The sequence below is a fragment of the Pholis gunnellus genome, assembly GCF_910591455.1.
Source record: "Pholis gunnellus genome assembly, chromosome: 20".
NCBI lineage: Eukaryota > Metazoa > Chordata > Actinopteri > Perciformes > Pholidae > Pholis > Pholis gunnellus.
Genome location: NC_136547.1, coordinates 11885046 through 11901966, shown reverse-complemented (window position 1 = coordinate 11901966; position 16921 = coordinate 11885046). Strand labels below are relative to the sequence as shown.

General features: G+C 39.7%; 2 protein-coding genes across 4 annotated transcripts; both read right to left on the bottom strand.

Moving 5' to 3' along the window:
* Positions 1-5239: 5239 nt before the first annotated feature.
* klhl40b (kelch-like family member 40b) lies at positions 5240-8859 on the bottom strand. The gene is made up of 6 exons (XM_079181317.1): positions 7576-8859; positions 6973-7133; positions 6781-6888; positions 6448-6633; positions 5931-6080; positions 5240-5648 (listed from the first exon to the last, which is right to left on the bottom strand). Exons 1-6 carry the CDS (start codon positions 8695-8697, stop codon positions 5537-5539), a joined length of 1839 nt encoding a protein of 612 aa, XP_079037443.1. The 5' UTR covers positions 8698-8859; the 3' UTR covers positions 5240-5536.
* Positions 8860-9767: 908 nt separating this feature from the next.
* On the bottom strand, positions 9768-16615 carry hhatlb (hedgehog acyltransferase like, b). 3 transcript variants are annotated; one of them, XM_079181313.1, is made up of 12 exons: positions 16431-16615; positions 15524-15661; positions 13296-13363; positions 13098-13211; positions 11844-12038; positions 11541-11750; positions 11290-11461; positions 11019-11163; positions 10887-10922; positions 10607-10808; positions 10377-10518; positions 9768-10288 (listed from the first exon to the last, which is right to left on the bottom strand). In XM_079181313.1, exons 2-12 carry the CDS (start codon positions 15627-15629, stop codon positions 10083-10085), a joined length of 1596 nt encoding a protein of 531 aa, XP_079037439.1. In that variant the 5' UTR covers positions 15630-15661; positions 16431-16615; the 3' UTR covers positions 9768-10082. The 3 variants fall into 3 exon arrangements, with proteins under 3 accessions (XP_079037439.1, XP_079037440.1, XP_079037441.1); XM_079181314.1 differs by having other exon boundaries at positions 16302-16442; XM_079181315.1 differs by lacking the exon at positions 16431-16615 and adding an exon at positions 16308-16409.
* Positions 16616-16921: the final 306 nt, after the last annotated feature.

Below are 16921 nucleotides of genomic sequence, written 5' to 3'. Positions count from 1 at the left end.
TAAGTGTGCACATTTCATCAAGATGTATTATGATGAACATTAATGCCTAAAACTCTCCTAGAGCACTGATGGTGAGTAATTTTGGCACAATAGAGCGCATCATGAAAAAGGGCTTCTTATGATCACAACACTATTATAAATGAGTAAATTTCTTATTAAAGGTGATCTGCAGAATCAAATCAAAGTTATGGATATGCGGTAATACCCCTGAAACATTTGTGACTATGTGCACTTTTGACAATTGTTCGTCATAAACCTACTGGAGTAGAACTGAAAGAATCAAACCCTTGTCAGTAAAAACTTGTTCTCATAAAGTAAATAGTTTGACATTTTGTAAAATACACGTATTTGCTTACTTGCTGAGAGTTGGACTGGTAGATCGATACCCCTATCACGCCTGTCCGTTAAATATGAAGCTACAGCTAGCAGCTTAATTTAGCTTAGCTTGTTAGCCAGCACAAAGGCTGGAAACAGAGGAAAGTAGCTAGCTTGATTCTGTCTGAATGTTAAAAACAAGAAAGAAAAACAAGAAACCTACCAGCACCTAAAACTCAATAATTTACACGTTAAATGTTGTTTTATTCTTTGAAAAAAAAAAGAAAAAGTGTAAAAAACCCATTGTTTTATTAGCTAGCCAGACTTGGCTTCCTGTGAGATCACAAATTTATGTTTTTACACTTCATATTTAGCATACACATATGAGAGTGGTATCTATCTTATCCGCTAACTCACTGCAAGAAAACTAAAGCAACTTCACAAAATGTCAAAATATTTATTTTTAAATCTGACATTTCAATCAATTAATTATCCAAAAAGAGTCTCTTGTGCACTATTGATGCACTCCCGCTCACTTTATCTATAGATAGCCTACTTGTAGTGTTAACCTGTAAATATTGTTAAGATGTGTTTCTTCCTTGTGATTAATTCCTCATGTTTACATTTGGAGAGTCATTTGAATGTGCCCCCATGTGCGTCTTGGCTGGTACTTCCGAATGTTGGAATTTGTGGATAAGCTTTTGTAAATGTAATAAGCTGTTCATTGTTTTATTTAAAAGACAAAATGTAAGCACCTTAGTGTAGTCTTATGTCTCTTATCTCACCCCAGTTACATGTATTGTTTAAACTGCCATGGTTAAATGGTTAGGGCCACATCAGATGCTATTTGATAATGGTACTTTTTCTTTTGTTTCTTCATGTGTCAAACACACGTTTTGTACTTTGATTTGCTGCTTTTGTACAGGGTCCAGTTTGAGACTGCCCTTTAAATGAAGAGTCTAGAGCCGTTAAATTGTTGAATATATATTCTGGCTGTGATAAATCCAATCTAGCCTTACTGGACAGGGAGCTCCAGGGTCAGAAATGAGAAACTATTTACGAAATGTGGGCAGTTTGATGAGGTAACTGCCAAAATGTTATACCCATCTAAGAATTTATCTAGTCATTGGTAGATGGGGGGGCTTCTGATTGTTGGCAGAGAGAGGACTAAACATAAGGACTGTTGCTCTCTTGTGGTAGCTTAGTAAACTGCACTCTGTTAGCTACACAAAAGAAAGAGAAAAGCCCCCCTTAAGAGTACATTATCGTGCACAATGTATCTCTATTTATCCCTGGAGACACTCCTAGTACTTTTGGATCATTAGAAAGGCTCAAATGTAACGTTACTTGTCAAGTATTCATCACCGTTTTCAGAAGCACTAGCCCAAGAGACAATACTGAGATACTGTGGTTATAGTTTGTGTATTCGCCTTATACTCTGAGGGATTTGAATGTTTCCATGTTATGGATGATGATAGTGGCTGATGGTAAAAGAGGAGGGATAGTAGTGAATACTACTGATTTATGCACTTTGAATTTGATTGCCACACTAGCCCATAACGGGGAACATGTTTGCAGATACAAGGTGAGCAATAGATAGCAGAGTTGTGTCATGAAAAAAACATTTCCACACAGCCGGCTGAATCCAAACGCATACATTTTACGCTTAAACGTACCGTGTGGATATCGACGCTCTTAAATGATTAACAAACTACAGTCAATTGTTGTATTATTTGTTCAAATTCAGAGCAGAGTTTGTGGTTACTAAGTTGGAAAAGTGGCAGAGGAGTGAGTTATGGTTCACCCTGCTCCCTAACTGGTGTTTCTGTGTTTCAGTCTTCCTGTATGACACTAAGACGCTCTTTTAACAATAATTTGTGACGACTCCCTGATGATGCATACAGTACAGCTATGGCTGTTTCTTATTGACTTGTTCCCCAGTCACTACCCAAATTAAGAGAAATTAGTTTTAGCTCTTACCAGTTTGCTCCTATTGAAGGGGCTTTTATATGTGACTGTTATATTTCATGCAAGGAGAAAATGTAAAGGAAGTTGTCGGTTGCCAATTGAGTAATGAGAAAGATCTATTATTGCGAGCACTTTATATTACAGTTCAGCTAGTGTGGTTTGAAGGCTGATACAGTAGCAGTTATATTAATCAAACTCTGCTGATGGCAGGTGTGCTTTTTTGATTTTTCCATGGCATAAGATTATAGGAAATTTCAAAAATGCAATTCCTGCCAGAAATGTTGCCTTGACCGGTGTTAAGTCCTCTGAATTAACGTTTTATTTAGACCAAATGGATTTGGAAAATGAAGCAAAAAGAAGTCCTAATATATTTACCTGCTTGGAATCAGTTTTAAATATTATATTATAATCTACACAAGTTATGATCTACGAAACCAGTATTAATCAATTGCTGGTATAATGAATCAAACAAACTTTATAATATTATAAACAACAGATTATTTGTTTTAACCCACTTTTCACACTAAACATATATAGTTCATGACAAGGCTTTCGGAGGAAGTGTGGCATTCTAAATCCACTTTACAAGCAGGATTCAAATGTTAATCCTTAGCTTTTGTTTGATAATTTAGTGAACAAGTCCTCCCTTAATCCAGCTGCAAACAAGACAAAACCCATCTGAGACGTCATCAAAGCAACACTGTGCATTAAGAATGTATCAGACAGACATTTATAAGCCCTGACGTCTCCCAAATCTTAAAAAGAATATAACATTGAATCTCTTTAAGTGTATGTTTTTCTGATTTAATATTATACAGCTTATATTCTGGAAACTGAGAAGGGACATTTTGCACAGTCTTTAGGAGTTCTATATTCTAGGCAACTAGGCTTAATGTGTTTTTATAATCAAATTATCCTGAACTAAGGCTAGCAGCCAAAGGCTTGTATTAGATTAGGAAAAGATGGACCTGCCCATGTTGTTAAATGAGGGTTTGTCAGTGATGAAGTAGCAGCCTAGACACCACAGTGACTGAGCATTCTGCATCGCACTCAAGGCAAATGTCACATAATGAAGCATTCAGCATGGAAGGTTGTGCAAAACAGAGTGCTCATGGGTTTGCCAAGTAGGGTCTCTACTGGGACTTGTAGTTTTGGGGTTTAGCTGCTAGAGTCGGAGTGTGAATCCAAAATGATTTAATCCTGTTGCCTTCAGCTTCAAGAAAAGTTTTGGGAATATTGCCGTTTTATTTTAGTAGCAGTATCTAAGAATTCATGAAGCTATTGTCGAGAAAGCATTGTGTGTATGTACGAATTTAAAGAAATGTGTTACTCTTTTGAAAATGAAAGAATTGGCTGTTTTGTAAGGACGGAGGAGCATTTTAGTTTTTTAGTTTGTTTTTTAATCTTATTTTGGGTGCAAATTTATGGAGCCCCAAAACCGACAAAAGGTTACCAAACAAATCATGAATATAACTGAATTCCTTAAAGAAATAATATTGTTTGTTAAATGATTAGAATGGAGTAACAGAAAATGTATTAATAACAACTACTTTGATAATCGATTAATCTTGAGAAATTATAAAATTGTCATGTTTCAGCTTCTTAAATGTGAATATTTTATTATGTCTGCTATGATAGTAAACTCAATAGTTTTGGGTTGGTCGGGCAAAACAAGACATTTTAATCAAGTAATCGATTAATTGAGAATTATTACTATTTAAAAGCAATTAGCTACTCTTTGTATTTTTGCTTAGTTTTGTTTTTTAAAATCACATACACACACACACACATATATATATATATATATATATATATATATATATATACATACATACACATACAGGGTTATAGAATATAAAGTCTGACAATTACTTTGGTCTGTGATGAAGACAAAAGATATAATTATTAGCTTTATTAGCTAGCTAATGCCAATTAGCCTTAGCTAGCCTTTTTTGTTAGCTTGTTGGCTAAAATGCTTTAGCGTCACAAGAGTTTATAAAGTGATAAGACATCATTAAGGTATATAGTAGAGTATATTGATCATTACAGTTGTGTGTAATGGCTGGTATAGTTGTATAACCAAGGTTAGCTTCAGCTATGTGCAGCTAGCTGACATTGCTGGTGTGTTTAGCCACCAGGGTTTCCAGTTAAGCTAATTAACTAGCCTGCAGTCCTCTAAATTGCTGAGTTGAGATTAAAGTAAAGTTCATTATTTTAACTGACAATATTGTTATTAGAAATGTGTTCAGTTGTATTTGATCATCTTTGAATACATTATGTCAGTTTCTGGGCTCCATATGAACTGTGAAATGAAATGTTGGTTACTCTGCATGTGGAAGTTTGGTTGACTGTTCTCAGAAGTTTGTTTGGTGGTGACTTTCCCCCTTTTTGGGCAAAAATACATGTGATTATAACAATAGGCACCAATGCCAATTCAAAGATGTATTATCCTCATACCCTCTACATTTCCCATACCTAATCATACTGCCGCTTTGTTAATTCATGTGTACTGTTATTTACTGATTCTCTTCTTCATAATGTAAACACTATGTCTTAGTTAACTCTGGTGTACAAAGACCATGTGTAAGCAGTAGATGTCAAGTTCAGCTATATTAAAATACTAAAAACCGTACAAGGACAATAGTGTCTAGAGGTGCTAATAACATTAGACTGTATTTTCTGTCTTTTATTGTATTATTGACTAGTGTTTACTGTCTGTAACACAGCAGAACGTAATGAAATCATTTCAATATTAAACAGTATAGATATATTATTGCAAATGGAGATGTGTGCTGTGTTTTTGTTTTTGCACATTACTGAAATTGTTTTTTATAACTATCACGTTCCAGTCAACTCTCTAAAGGCTCTTACATTATGACTTTGCTACCATCTGTTAAGAAATGCACAACGTCTGCACAACACATTTTCCATGATTGTCACGTACGTTTTTGGTGTTAGATACTTATAGTTTATTCCATTACAGTGCAAAAAATGTCAACAGGTTACAGATTGTTTACGGTTTTACAATCTCAATCGGGTTAAAATCACTTAAACGCATGTGAAAATGGCTTCAATCCAAAAACAAAATTGTGCATGAGCTAGAAGTACAATCAGCTACATCATCAGAACTGCTATACTGTAGCAGAGGGTAAAATAAAACAAACTGAACACCACAGTGTGCTCATAATGTCTCTTCAAATGCAAGATGTCACTGTGCATAGATCTCTGTTAACAAGCAGGGACCAGAGGACGTTTACATCTTGGTGAGACGCAGGGTGTTGAGGCGGACCCCCAGAATAGTGGCCCCTGCAGCGTACTGGATCTCTTTGAGGATCCCCTTCCACTTGCTGTCCGGCTCATCAAACCTGAGGAGGTTAACAGACTCTAAGGTAAATCTTAGACACACACTGGAAAAAAAAAGTGCTGGTAATGTTTTTATACATCATGGATCACAACACACACATTTTGGCTAAATTAACAGCACAGCGCAAATGGTTAAAATTAATTATTGAGATGATTAGTGAGACTTCCTGTTTTACTTTCTCTTAAAAAGGTGGTCCAAAGTGACAAAGTGCAATTTCATCGAATCACATCTAAAAAGAAAACTACCAGGAGCTTGATGAATTAATGAATCTGTTATGACCCACCTCCAGATGTCGTTCATCTCTTTGGGAACAATCTCTTCGCTGTCCTCCAAAGGCATCATGGCAAAACCTCCTACAGCATACAGCAAGCCAGCCAAAGACACCAGGTTTAAAGAGCTACGCTCCTGGGGAAACACTTCAAAGTCTGACCACCTGAAAAATGTAAACGCACACAAATAGAGGCACAGTTCAGTAGCAGTACACCTCTAATTTATATTTTGAAGCAAAATGTAACCTTTTTAAGTGTTATTCGTTGCAGAGAAAAGCAACAAGTGAACAGCAATTTTATTCAGTAAAAGCAATTTGAAAATGCATTAACCCAGTGAACAAACAATATCTCTTCAGTGTGATTTCCTGTTTCTGCAAAGTGCACAAACAAAGAGCGCAGTACATCACATTTGTAATTTGAGGGTCCCCCTGGTAACTTAATGCCCTAGGCAGTTTGCTGTGGGGCCAGCAACTGTGTGTGGCACCCACAGCGACTTTTGCCAGCCTGACTCACTGATTTCGAGGAACTCACTTGTTCGTTGCGATGTCGTACACCTCCACAGTGTTTGTCAGCCCGGTGTCAGTGACTCCTGCCGCCACATATATTTTGTCTTTATGAACAGTGGCTCCAAATAAAGAACGTGCAACCTTCATGGGAGCGAGCTCCTTCCACTCAAATCTCCTGGCGTCATATGCACACATCTTCTTCAGGCAGCTCCTTTTCACAAGAGAGACAAAGAACACATGTCTCTTTATATGATTTCTGTTAAGAAACATATTCCTACTCCATGTGTTGCAGGATTAATGAATAAAGCCTTCGCACTCGCCGATGAATATTAATATTTTGATCCCACTTAATACTCACTTGTCGTCTCCCTTTCCCCCAATCACATAAACAACATCATTGTGGGATATGGTTGCATGTCCGTAGACCGGGTAAGGAAGTTGCTCTGATTCACCCCATTTAAAAGATCTGTAAAGGTGTACATTTATTAGGATTCAGTCCGGAGAACAGCAATCCGTTCAATGATTTACATTAACTTTGACTTGTACTCACTGTCTGTCGTAGACCAAAACTGAGTCCAGCGTCTGCTCCTGCTCCTTCAGTTCCCTCCCTCCCAAGACAAAGATGGAGTTCTCAGCCTCACCCAGCCCAAACAGGAAGCGGGGAGACGGGAGGGGAGGCATCCCCAGCCAATCAGCAGTGGCCGGGTCATACTGAGGTCAAACATTTGTGAATGGGGTTACGTTTACACCACCTGAAGTAGACATGCTGTAGCACATGCAACACAGCAGGTAGATGAACTCTTAACATCTCTTATTTATCTCCCCTTATGTAGATGCATGAATAAGGCTGGAAAAATCATCTTTTTCCACCTTTATTGAAGCTCTATGGCAGCTCTATGGCACGATTTCATCAAAACAGATAAATTCTAGATGTCATGGTGCATCATTTTATCCACATTTTCCCAGAATTCACCCTGACATATTTACTATCTTTGGAAACTTGATCACGATTAGAATGTAAAAGACAGTTTTGTGGGTTTAAACACAACCACCATTGGAGAAGCAGTTTTAAACAGGTTTAATACAAATATGGCGCATCATCAGCAGGTCACTTTAATTGTTAGCAACAGAATATGTATTACTTCTTTCCTACCTGTAGGAAATAAGAGCACAGTGGATCTTCTTTGTTCTGTTCATCAAAGAATAATCCTCCTGCAGCAAAGATCTGGTTCTCCTTGGTGACCAGGCTGGTGTGGTTCTTGGGAATCTGTGTGGAAAGTGATGCTAAGAAGCATTCGTTCCCAGTCGGATCGTAGGCCACAGCACCTGCCTCATTCACCATCAGTATCAGGTTCCTGACAAACATGCCAAATCGCAGGTTATCATTCAGGATGCCTGGTAGAAGACCTTCCTCTTCCTCTTTATCCTCATTTTCCCCATCTCCCTCTGCTCCTCCGTCCTCCTTTTTGCTTTTTTTAACCTCCGGCATTTTCCCGGCATGAGCGTCCCTGATCAGCTGGAGTTTCTGCTGCAGCTCAGGATTAAAGGAGATCAGTTTGTGTTTCTCCACCTTTTCTTTCAGGTAATCCTCCTTTACCAGACGCAAGCGAACGCAATCCAGCAAACCTGGCAGATCTTTCTCTCTGCCCTCAGTGTCCCGGGACATCCAGTTCATCAAAGCCTCGAACACAGCCTCCTCGGTCTCTACGTTCAGATTGTCGTTTGCTAAAATGGCTGCCAACTCGCTGGGGAGCAGTTGGAAGAACTCCTCATCTCTGGAGATGAGCTGAAAGCGCTCGCAGGCGTAGTTTCGGGCAGAGACGGCCAACCTTGGACAGTCCAGCATCAGGCCGAGCCTGAAGATAGCCAGACAGTTGCTGAGGCTCAGGCGCTTCTGTAGGAAAGACACACAAACAGTAAAAATTGAAGGGATCTGGTACACATTAGCCACGGCGAAGATGTCCTGGACGTTCTGCTCTGTCACGTTGATTTTGGAGGTGTACAGGTACTTGAGGATCAGCCCCATGACGCCAGGCTCTACATCCTCCAAGACAATCTCTTTCTTCTTGCTCTCCTCCAGGTCGGACAGAAAGATGGAGCGGAAGTAAGAGCTGCAGGCGCACAGGACCAGCCGGTGGCAGGGGAACTCCTTGTCTTTGATCTTCAGCACACAGTCAACCAGCTTGTCGTTCTCCAGCAGCTCAAACAGGCCGTCCTGGAGCAACGTCTGCTGGTACATCCTGGGTTCGTCCATGGGCTCTATCGGCAGAGCCATCGTTCCTGGCAGGGAGAGTTTGAGGAGCCTTTTAGAGGCTTAAAATCAAACAAAATGGATCTTCTTTATAGCAGAATTTTAGTTTCTAGCCTTGAAAGAGGATTCAGAGGCACAGTCAGTCTGCTATTAGCAGCTGAACACAGGGACGTCCCACTCCTTCAGCTGTTCTGACCCTTCAACTGAGCTCCAACTGGTAGGTTATTTATAGTCCGGGGGGCACGGTGTGGAGCTATGGGCTTCGTTCTGGAACATGAAATGCAATATCCACGCTTCAATCCCCTGTCCCACCTCCAACCCCACCCCTACCCGCTCCCCAGGAACGTCCACCCACTCTCAAGACAGCTGACAGCATTGCTTCATGGGAAATATGTCCATCCTGAGTCACGGGTGGATCTAGAGTAGATGTGTTAAGAGGCTGCCCCCTGTGGACTCTGTGACTGAGTCATTATTGCAATATTACCAACATTATTTTCTGGGTTGCCAAAGCCTGATGTATGTTTCTCCTTTGTGCCCAGTTTATTTTGTTTATTTTCATAAATGCCACATACAACGCTCTGCGGCCGGAAATACTCACCAGATCACCAAATGTGTATTCATCCGCAGCTTAAAATAGTCTCCAACAAAGACAATTTACTTTTGTTTTAGGAATGTTTGCTAAAAACTACTGATACAGACTGTTGAAGGGAATTATTAAGCCTTTTTCAAATGACAATATATATTCACTGTAGATATGTTTTTACAATACATGTTTTTATACAAGGCGTTTTAGACATACATTAGCTGTTTAAAAAATCGAAAGTTAACCCTTATTTAACTGTCAGTAAATATCTTTTATCACATGTTCAGGTCCAGTGATTCACTACAGGTGTGACCAGAGTTTAAAGTGTTTCCAGTGTGGAGGCATCAAACAGAAATAAAACTGCCAACTGCTGATGTAACGCTACAGAAATACATTTACAAGCCAAATGACGAGACTCAACACTGACTCACGTACTGGAAAAAAAGCACCGTTCTCTCATTCATATTTAAACCGCTCCATCAGAAGGGAAACTCTCCATACAGACACCAAATATTTGAACAAATCTTTTCAGTTTATTTTTTGCATTGATGACAAAGGTTTCAGTTTTGACACCCCCACAGTGTTGTTACACTTATTGTTGTTCATTTTCAGTGGCTACTGGACATTATACTATCATATTTAAGTAAGTGTCTTTCATTCACCTCAATTTTTTTCCCCTTCTAGGTATAAACAGTTAAATGGTGGTAAACGTATTTACAGTTAATACTGAGCATCAATCCACAATTCATGGTTTAGAAATGTTGACAGCCGATCATACTCTTGGCTGTTTACATCCTTCGCTATTCGTGAAGCCAACATCAAACATCTACTCTGCTTTTTCCTTGCTGGGATCTGCGACTGGTTGAGCAGCAGTGGGTGCAGCTGCAGCTGCAACAGTGGCGGCGCTCTGAGGGGGAGCAGGAGGAAGAGGATCGGGGTCGTCGATAAGGGCCTGCCTCCTCTCTCTCTCCTTAATCACTTGAATCAGGCAGTAGGTCACAAACATGACTATGATGGTGGTTATAGGGAAGCCTGGGAAAGTAAAAAAACAACAACCTGTCAATAGAGTTGAACCACATTTCATACCCTCTTTTCAAAATGAAAAAATAACCTAAATCACCTTTAAGAAGCAGCCGCTTTGCGACCAACTTGGCAAAGTCCAAACTGTTCAAGGCCAGGATGTTGTATAACACAATGGTCCAGAAGTTCAAAGTATTGAAGACGGCTCTGATCCGGCGGGATGTCGCTTCTGGCATGGCCGTCTGTAAATTAAACATTATTAATAAAGGAAAAAAGCATTTTGTGTCAGCATCCCAACTGAAATGTAAAAGCCAACCTCAGCTTACAAACCTCAAACGAAGCAAAAGGCTCCATGGAGAAGAACTTGGCGGTCCACAGCTCAAAGTTGAGGCCGAAACAGTTAAAGAAAGCCCAGACCAGCACCGCCTCGCAGGGTCCCAGCCACAGGATGGTGACGCCGAAGGTGCACAGTGTAGCCACCAGCTCCTTCACCACGTTCTCATGTTTTCCACCCAGGTAATCGTACACGTACCTGTGGATAATGAGTCAGCATCAGGACCTCTAAATGTGTCAAGATCAATACGATTTTAATTCAATTTATTGATCTCACTTGCACAGCCACTCGTTGATCCCTCTGTTAAAATGACTGTGAAAGACCAAAAAAAAAAAAAAAAAACAGGATTAGATTTACAGATTTCTACTTTATAATGAGCCAAACGTGATCTGTGTGAACTCAACGCACGTTTCAGCAAACACGTAGAGCATCGTGATGCATTTTGGTGGCTTGGGAGGGTCCAGATGATCCAGTCTGGACACTGTGTTGATGACTCCGAACATGACAGCGGCTTTTACCCAGTCGTACACCAGGTTAAAGTAAGCTAGGCCCACTGGAAACAATGCAATTATTAGCTATGCAGTCAATGTATTGTCACACACCAACAAGTGTGCTCTAGTGTGGTTATCACGCCACAGCATTAAGTCAGACCGTTACATTTCGGGGAGGTGGCACAGACCTAGAGCCCAGTCAGAGGCATGCTTCAGCAGCCTCAGGTCGGTGGGGATGGTGAGGATGTACGCGAAATGGAAGAGGACGTCCACTACAATGATGGCTCCCAGGTGAATCAGGCCCTGCAGACTGATGTTCCACATCTCCCGCTCTTTCCTGGTCAGGTCGGACTTGTTGGCCTGCAGGGGGCAGCAGACGCGTGTCACAAAGCCCGAGACCTCCACGCTGCTTTGGAGGTTTTTTCCTATGTTAACTTACCTGAATATAAAACTTATCAAAGGTCATGATGGGCCCGAAATAGAAGAAGGGGAGGTAGAAGTTGTACTTGAGCAGCTCCAGGATGTTGTAGTTTCCATCTTTCCTCTCGCAGTTCTCCAGAGCAAAGCTCATACAGCGCATGATAGTAAACCCACAACCTCCATAGAAGAGAACATGACGCAGCTCAAAGTCACCCTCCACAAAGCCCGCCTACATGGAGGAGAAACGGGGGAAATAAAGCAGGAAATGCATTAATATTAATGGAGTTTGTAATGTAACTTCTGTTAAGTGCCAGCAGTTTACCTGCCAGGACACGAAGGGTTCACACTTGAACGTAGCGAGGGTGCAAAGACCGGTGACGAAGCAGAGCCAGCGGATTTTCACCAAGGAGATGGTGTAGAGCAGAATGCAGTGGGACAGGATGAGGGTGACGTAGGTCCAGCCCATACTGGTCCACACGGCCAGCAACCCATACACCATGTAGACCAGGGACCTGTACTGTGGGACAGAAATGTAGCGTCACCACCAGTGATGGAATGTAACTATAACAAAGACTTCTCTGAGACAAATATTGTCTACATTTAACCGACAGCTGTAGTTACTGTTCAAATTCCAATTTTTATATGTTGCATATATAAAAAAAAACACGTATCTCAGAATTTGGGGATTTAGATTTTTTTTCTGATAAACTGAAAGATTAAGTGTTCCTTTATGGAGAAAGCAAATCCTCGTACTTCATAAGCTAATTAAACTCTACAAAACAAACAACCTTTTCAGAGATATACATTAATGTAGTCGCAATATTAATCCAAAAACCTGACATACATAATAGTAAAACACTGACCGGGAACATTTCACTGCCGAAGTACTTTTACTTTTGATACTTTAATTAAGTAAGATTTACTGATTGTTTTTTCATAGAGTATATTCACACTGCATTATAAGTACTTTTACTTAAGTAAAGGATCTAAATACGTCTTCCACCAACTGGTTGCATTAATGACACAGTAAAGACACCTTTTAAATAGACACCAAAATAAAAATCTATTTTCTCTGATGATGCAGCTCACGTCTGGCTTTAGCTGATAATATAAATTGCTCCAGAAAGCTGCAGATAATAACGTCTCTTTAGAGACGTAGAGAAAATGTCCACTGATTATCAAGGCAAAGTTTACACAAAGCAATAAATATTATAAAATCTACACTTATGGAAAGACTTTCACCGTGAGACTCTGCAGTGTTGTTAACCAAACAAACGGCCATAATACAGAGCTACATTTCTATTTCTATTCTTTCCACCTGGTCCCATTCATCATCAGCTGTTCAGCTAATAAAAAGCGACTGTGCGATGTTGTAAAAATAAATTGTGACAAAGAGGATTTCAAATGTCACAAAGCGTTCTTAATAACACGACACGGTGAGAGCTAAACCTGAGTGTTTCGTTCACCTCATTTCAAAGCCACTCATTTGCTTGGATCATTAAACCCGAGTCCTTTACATCCTCTCTACTACACTCTTCTTCAATCAGTTAATCAATCAGTCAGTCAGGAGAAGCACCTGTGGAGCCAACATGGAGCAGATCTTGGCGAACAGCACATGGCCAGAGAGGGCAAACAGGATGTGCGCTCTGAAGGTGGAAAACCACATCATCCACTCAAAATCAGCCGTATCCTGTCGATCAATGACAAAACTAAAAGTTAGAAACATCTTCACATCAACGGCAAGTGGCTTGATTAACTATCAATGTGGTCTCACCATTTTCCTCCCAAAGTAGTACCATCCTGGCTTCACGCTGGTTTTGAACGTTTTTCTGTTTGCACTGGCTGAAAATAGGAAAGAAAAAAATCTATTGTGAATTTAAAAAATACAAAGAAATTTAAAGAGACAAAGCTTTATATGAGTATATCTCACATCAACACACATTTTCTATCATGTATTTAGTTTTTTTCATTAGAATTGTCTTGTCCTTGAATGCAGAAGTGAAACGTTTGTTACAAGTGAACACAAGTCCTATTTTCCTCTTGTGCTCTGTGGTATTAATACTGACACCTGATCTCCTCTGCGTGGTCTGCATAGCACCGACTCTTCACCCTCACACAGGGACACTGCCCGCGTACTGTAAGTATACTGCACATTGTGTTGTCTGTATGGGACCGCTCAACACAAAGCTAAACTCGTGCCTCAACATCAGGTCTACAGTCCAGACTCATTGCAAACAAAGGCCCTGATTTCTCTAAAATATAAGATTTGAGAAGTTCATACATGTTTTTTTTTTGTTTGCACATCTGCATGGGAGTGTGAATGCAGAAAGTAACTAATCACAAGTTATTTTATTTGAGCAGCCTTTTGTATATCATTGGTTTGCACTCATATACATTTCTTGCACTTTTCTACCTTTGGAAAGTCAGTATAATCATTTAAGTTTATTTTTCTGTGTCATTATCTGTAATTTTCACATCTTTGAAATGTGACTCATTGCATTCTAAAACTATGTTATTGTTACGACAAGCCTTTTACACAGAAGACATTTGTCACAGAAGGGAAAAACGGAGCCACCATTAATGTTAATGGTAACACCTGTGATTTTCCTACTTTTGAGGGCACTATAGAGAGCATGAATTTCACACTTCGAATTTGTACACTCAGATTAATTGGTGGACACTAATTGTATTAAATGTAATGAATTATCAAAATAGTTGGAGAATAACTTTCTGTTGCATGCATGACAACTCACTCATGCTAGTTTTGTTACAGATTTATCATCTTCATTAGTATATAAACTCCATGTTTATTAGTAGGCTGCGTAGACCTGTCCATCTTGAGCAGAGGTCTAATCAGCCAGAATCATCAAACACCTGTGTGAGTGTGCAGGGCTCTGCAGTGTGTGGCACGGGCCTGAAGTCCATTTGTTCCTATTGTTGTTGTTTTTTAAACAGGTCACATATACATGGTTTGATTTTCTCCAAAAAAGCCCAGTGATTTCTGAAAACAGCTGGACACTGTTGTTTTTTTGGCAAACATGTCTCAAACAGGAGTAAGCATTTGTTGGGGACTATTTTAAGTTGTGGATTGATACACATTTTATAGAACATGTATGTGGGATCACTTCTAAATAAACTTCTTTTATGATAAAAAAAAAGTGTTGCTTCACTGAACATTGGAGCTCTACTGCACAGAGGAATAAGCAAGATCAGGCTTTGGATACGCAGAAAATACTTGTAAATCAGGCTGTTAGCTCATAGCGCTCTTAGCTATACCAACAAAAATGAACGCGCAGGAATTCGTAGATATCCCACAAAATGAATTCATATGTCATCCACGTAATCTTGAGCGAGGAAGAATAAAGACCACAAAAAGCAACACAGTAAAGCTGGAGGGGAGCAAGATGGGTCAAACAAAAAACGTTCTGTCACCCAGGAGACCGCTGTTTGTGCCCTGTGTGAAACAAGAAGTCAGCGTTGATTTATTTGTCACTTAACTGCCGTACTTAAGTAACACTATTTCCGTAGTTATTTATACCCAATACATGGTCTTTCCTGAACCTAATGAAGGCACGTTTTTTTGCCGATCTTTTCCTGAACCTAACTTAAGTCATTTTGAAAAGACTGTATGAATGTGGAAAATTGACACATGATGCTGGACTTTCACAGGAAAAAGCAAGAAAAATGAGGAGTAACTTTTCTGTACGGTATCATATGAACCGTTGTATGAAGATATTCACAATGAGCCATTGTTTTGTGTCTTTTCTTGGATAGACAATAAGAAAATCTAGACTATCACCAGACTTATCCTTTAGTTTAAGTACTTTTCAAAAGATTTGATGTAGTACTTTTATGTATGTGAGTAGATTACAACACAGGTGATTGTGTTCATGTCAAACGGTGTCAGGGTCATATTTATGAGCAGAATATGAACTGTACTTCACAGGAAGGATATTCTACTACTCTTTCTGCATGTGTTTGTGTGCACTGTCTCATACTCACAACTGGACAGGTCAAAGATCCAGCTGGAAGCCCAGAACATGGCCAGACAAAGCACCGTGTTGTAGAAATAGATCTCATATTTGGGAAGTGCAGTTTTGATCCCCATGGTGACACCGACGGAAAGCGCTCCGGAGGCTCCTGAACACACCGACATCAGAAACCGTCAACACTTTATCTGCACAACTAAACCAGGTTTTACTTCTGAAGTGACACTTTTGTATGTAAAATATTTTTCTGCAAAGTAACTAGTTACTATCTTTGACAAATAAACGTAAAGTAAAAAGTACAGTAGTCCCATCATGGTATCAAGAATAAAATTGCATAAAATGGAAAAAAAGTCAAGTAAAGTTCATTAAATTGTAAACAGCACTGCACTCGAGTAACAGATTTGCACACATCTGCTACTTCTTCATGCTATGCCAAATATAAATATGATGTATGCTGGTGTCTCTCCTGCATCATAAGAAGCTGTTTTCTTATATCAGAGAAAAGTAAATAAATAATGCAATATCATGTGGCTCGTGTTTAATTGTTTGAAGTCCTAAAAGCAACCATCAATGAGGAATTTTAACTTACAGTGATTATCAGGTAAAATAAACAGTGGAGGGCGAATGGCCAACTTTCCACTGATTAACTCGGAGACATCAACAAAGTATCCTCCAGCTGTCTGCTATTTTTAACCAAACAACTCCTCTGGAATGAAGTTCTTCATTTAGTTATTTTGCATTATAACGCTGTGATGCAGAAAACACATTCAAAATCAGGTCTATAACATTACCCGCACGTATATATATTTTGAACTCTTCTTAAAACCTCTGGCGGTTCTCTCTTCACAATGTAGGCTGTTTAAATGCCACACGGTCACGCTCTTCAGTTTGTCCTCCGCAGCACCTGTTGTGATACTGACCTTGAACACAGCAGTTGCGAGCCCGAAGGAGTTGCTATAACAACGCACTTTACCCGAATTATTTAAAAAGAGGAAAAAAACCACGCAGATTAAGATATCATATTCCAAACAAAAGGGGAAAAAAAAGCATGTAAGAAAATGTAAACTGTTACATCCGCTCAGGGTGGGCTGTGGGTCCCTCTGACTCCCTGAGTGGGAGCTGCCACCGGTTAAAGGTGACATGATGTATTTATACTTTGACCACTGACACTGAGGGGGCGGAACATGAGGGCTGTAAGCCACAACGTGAAGAGTCTATTAGGTGTTTTATCTTGGCATGTTTTATCTTCCCCTACCGCCGACAGTACTTCCCTAACTGATGCAGCCGAGGGTTAATCTACCTCAACCCACTTAGTGCGGCTACATTAGCTCTATTAATAGGGTGTCTTCATTATGATGAATCACATGTAGCACTATATCATTATATACAAATGAGCTTGAATTAACATTAC

Coding starts and splice junctions, on each gene's coding strand:
- klhl40b (XM_079181317.1), bottom strand. CDS start 8,697: ATGGCTCTGCCGATAGAGCCCATGGACGAACCCAGGATGTACCAGCAG. Junction 7,134..7,575: donor TGTGCTCTTATTTCCTACAG/GTAGGAAAGAAG, acceptor GTTTGACCTCAG/TATGACCCGGCCACTGCTGA. Junction 6,889..6,972: donor GTTTTGGTCTACGACAGACA/GTGAGTACAAGT, acceptor ACACCTTTACAG/ATCTTTTAAATGGGGTGAAT.
- hhatlb (XM_079181313.1), bottom strand. CDS start 15,629: ATGGGGATCAAAACTGCACTTCCCAAATATGAGATCTATTTCTACAAC. Junction 13,212..13,295: donor ACTACTTTGGGAGGAAAATG/GTGAGACCACAT, acceptor ATTGATCGACAG/GATACGGCTGATTTTGAGTG. Junction 11,751..11,843: donor AACCCTTCGTGTCCTGGCAG/GTAAACTGCTGG, acceptor TCCTCCATGTAG/GCGGGCTTTGTGGAGGGTGA.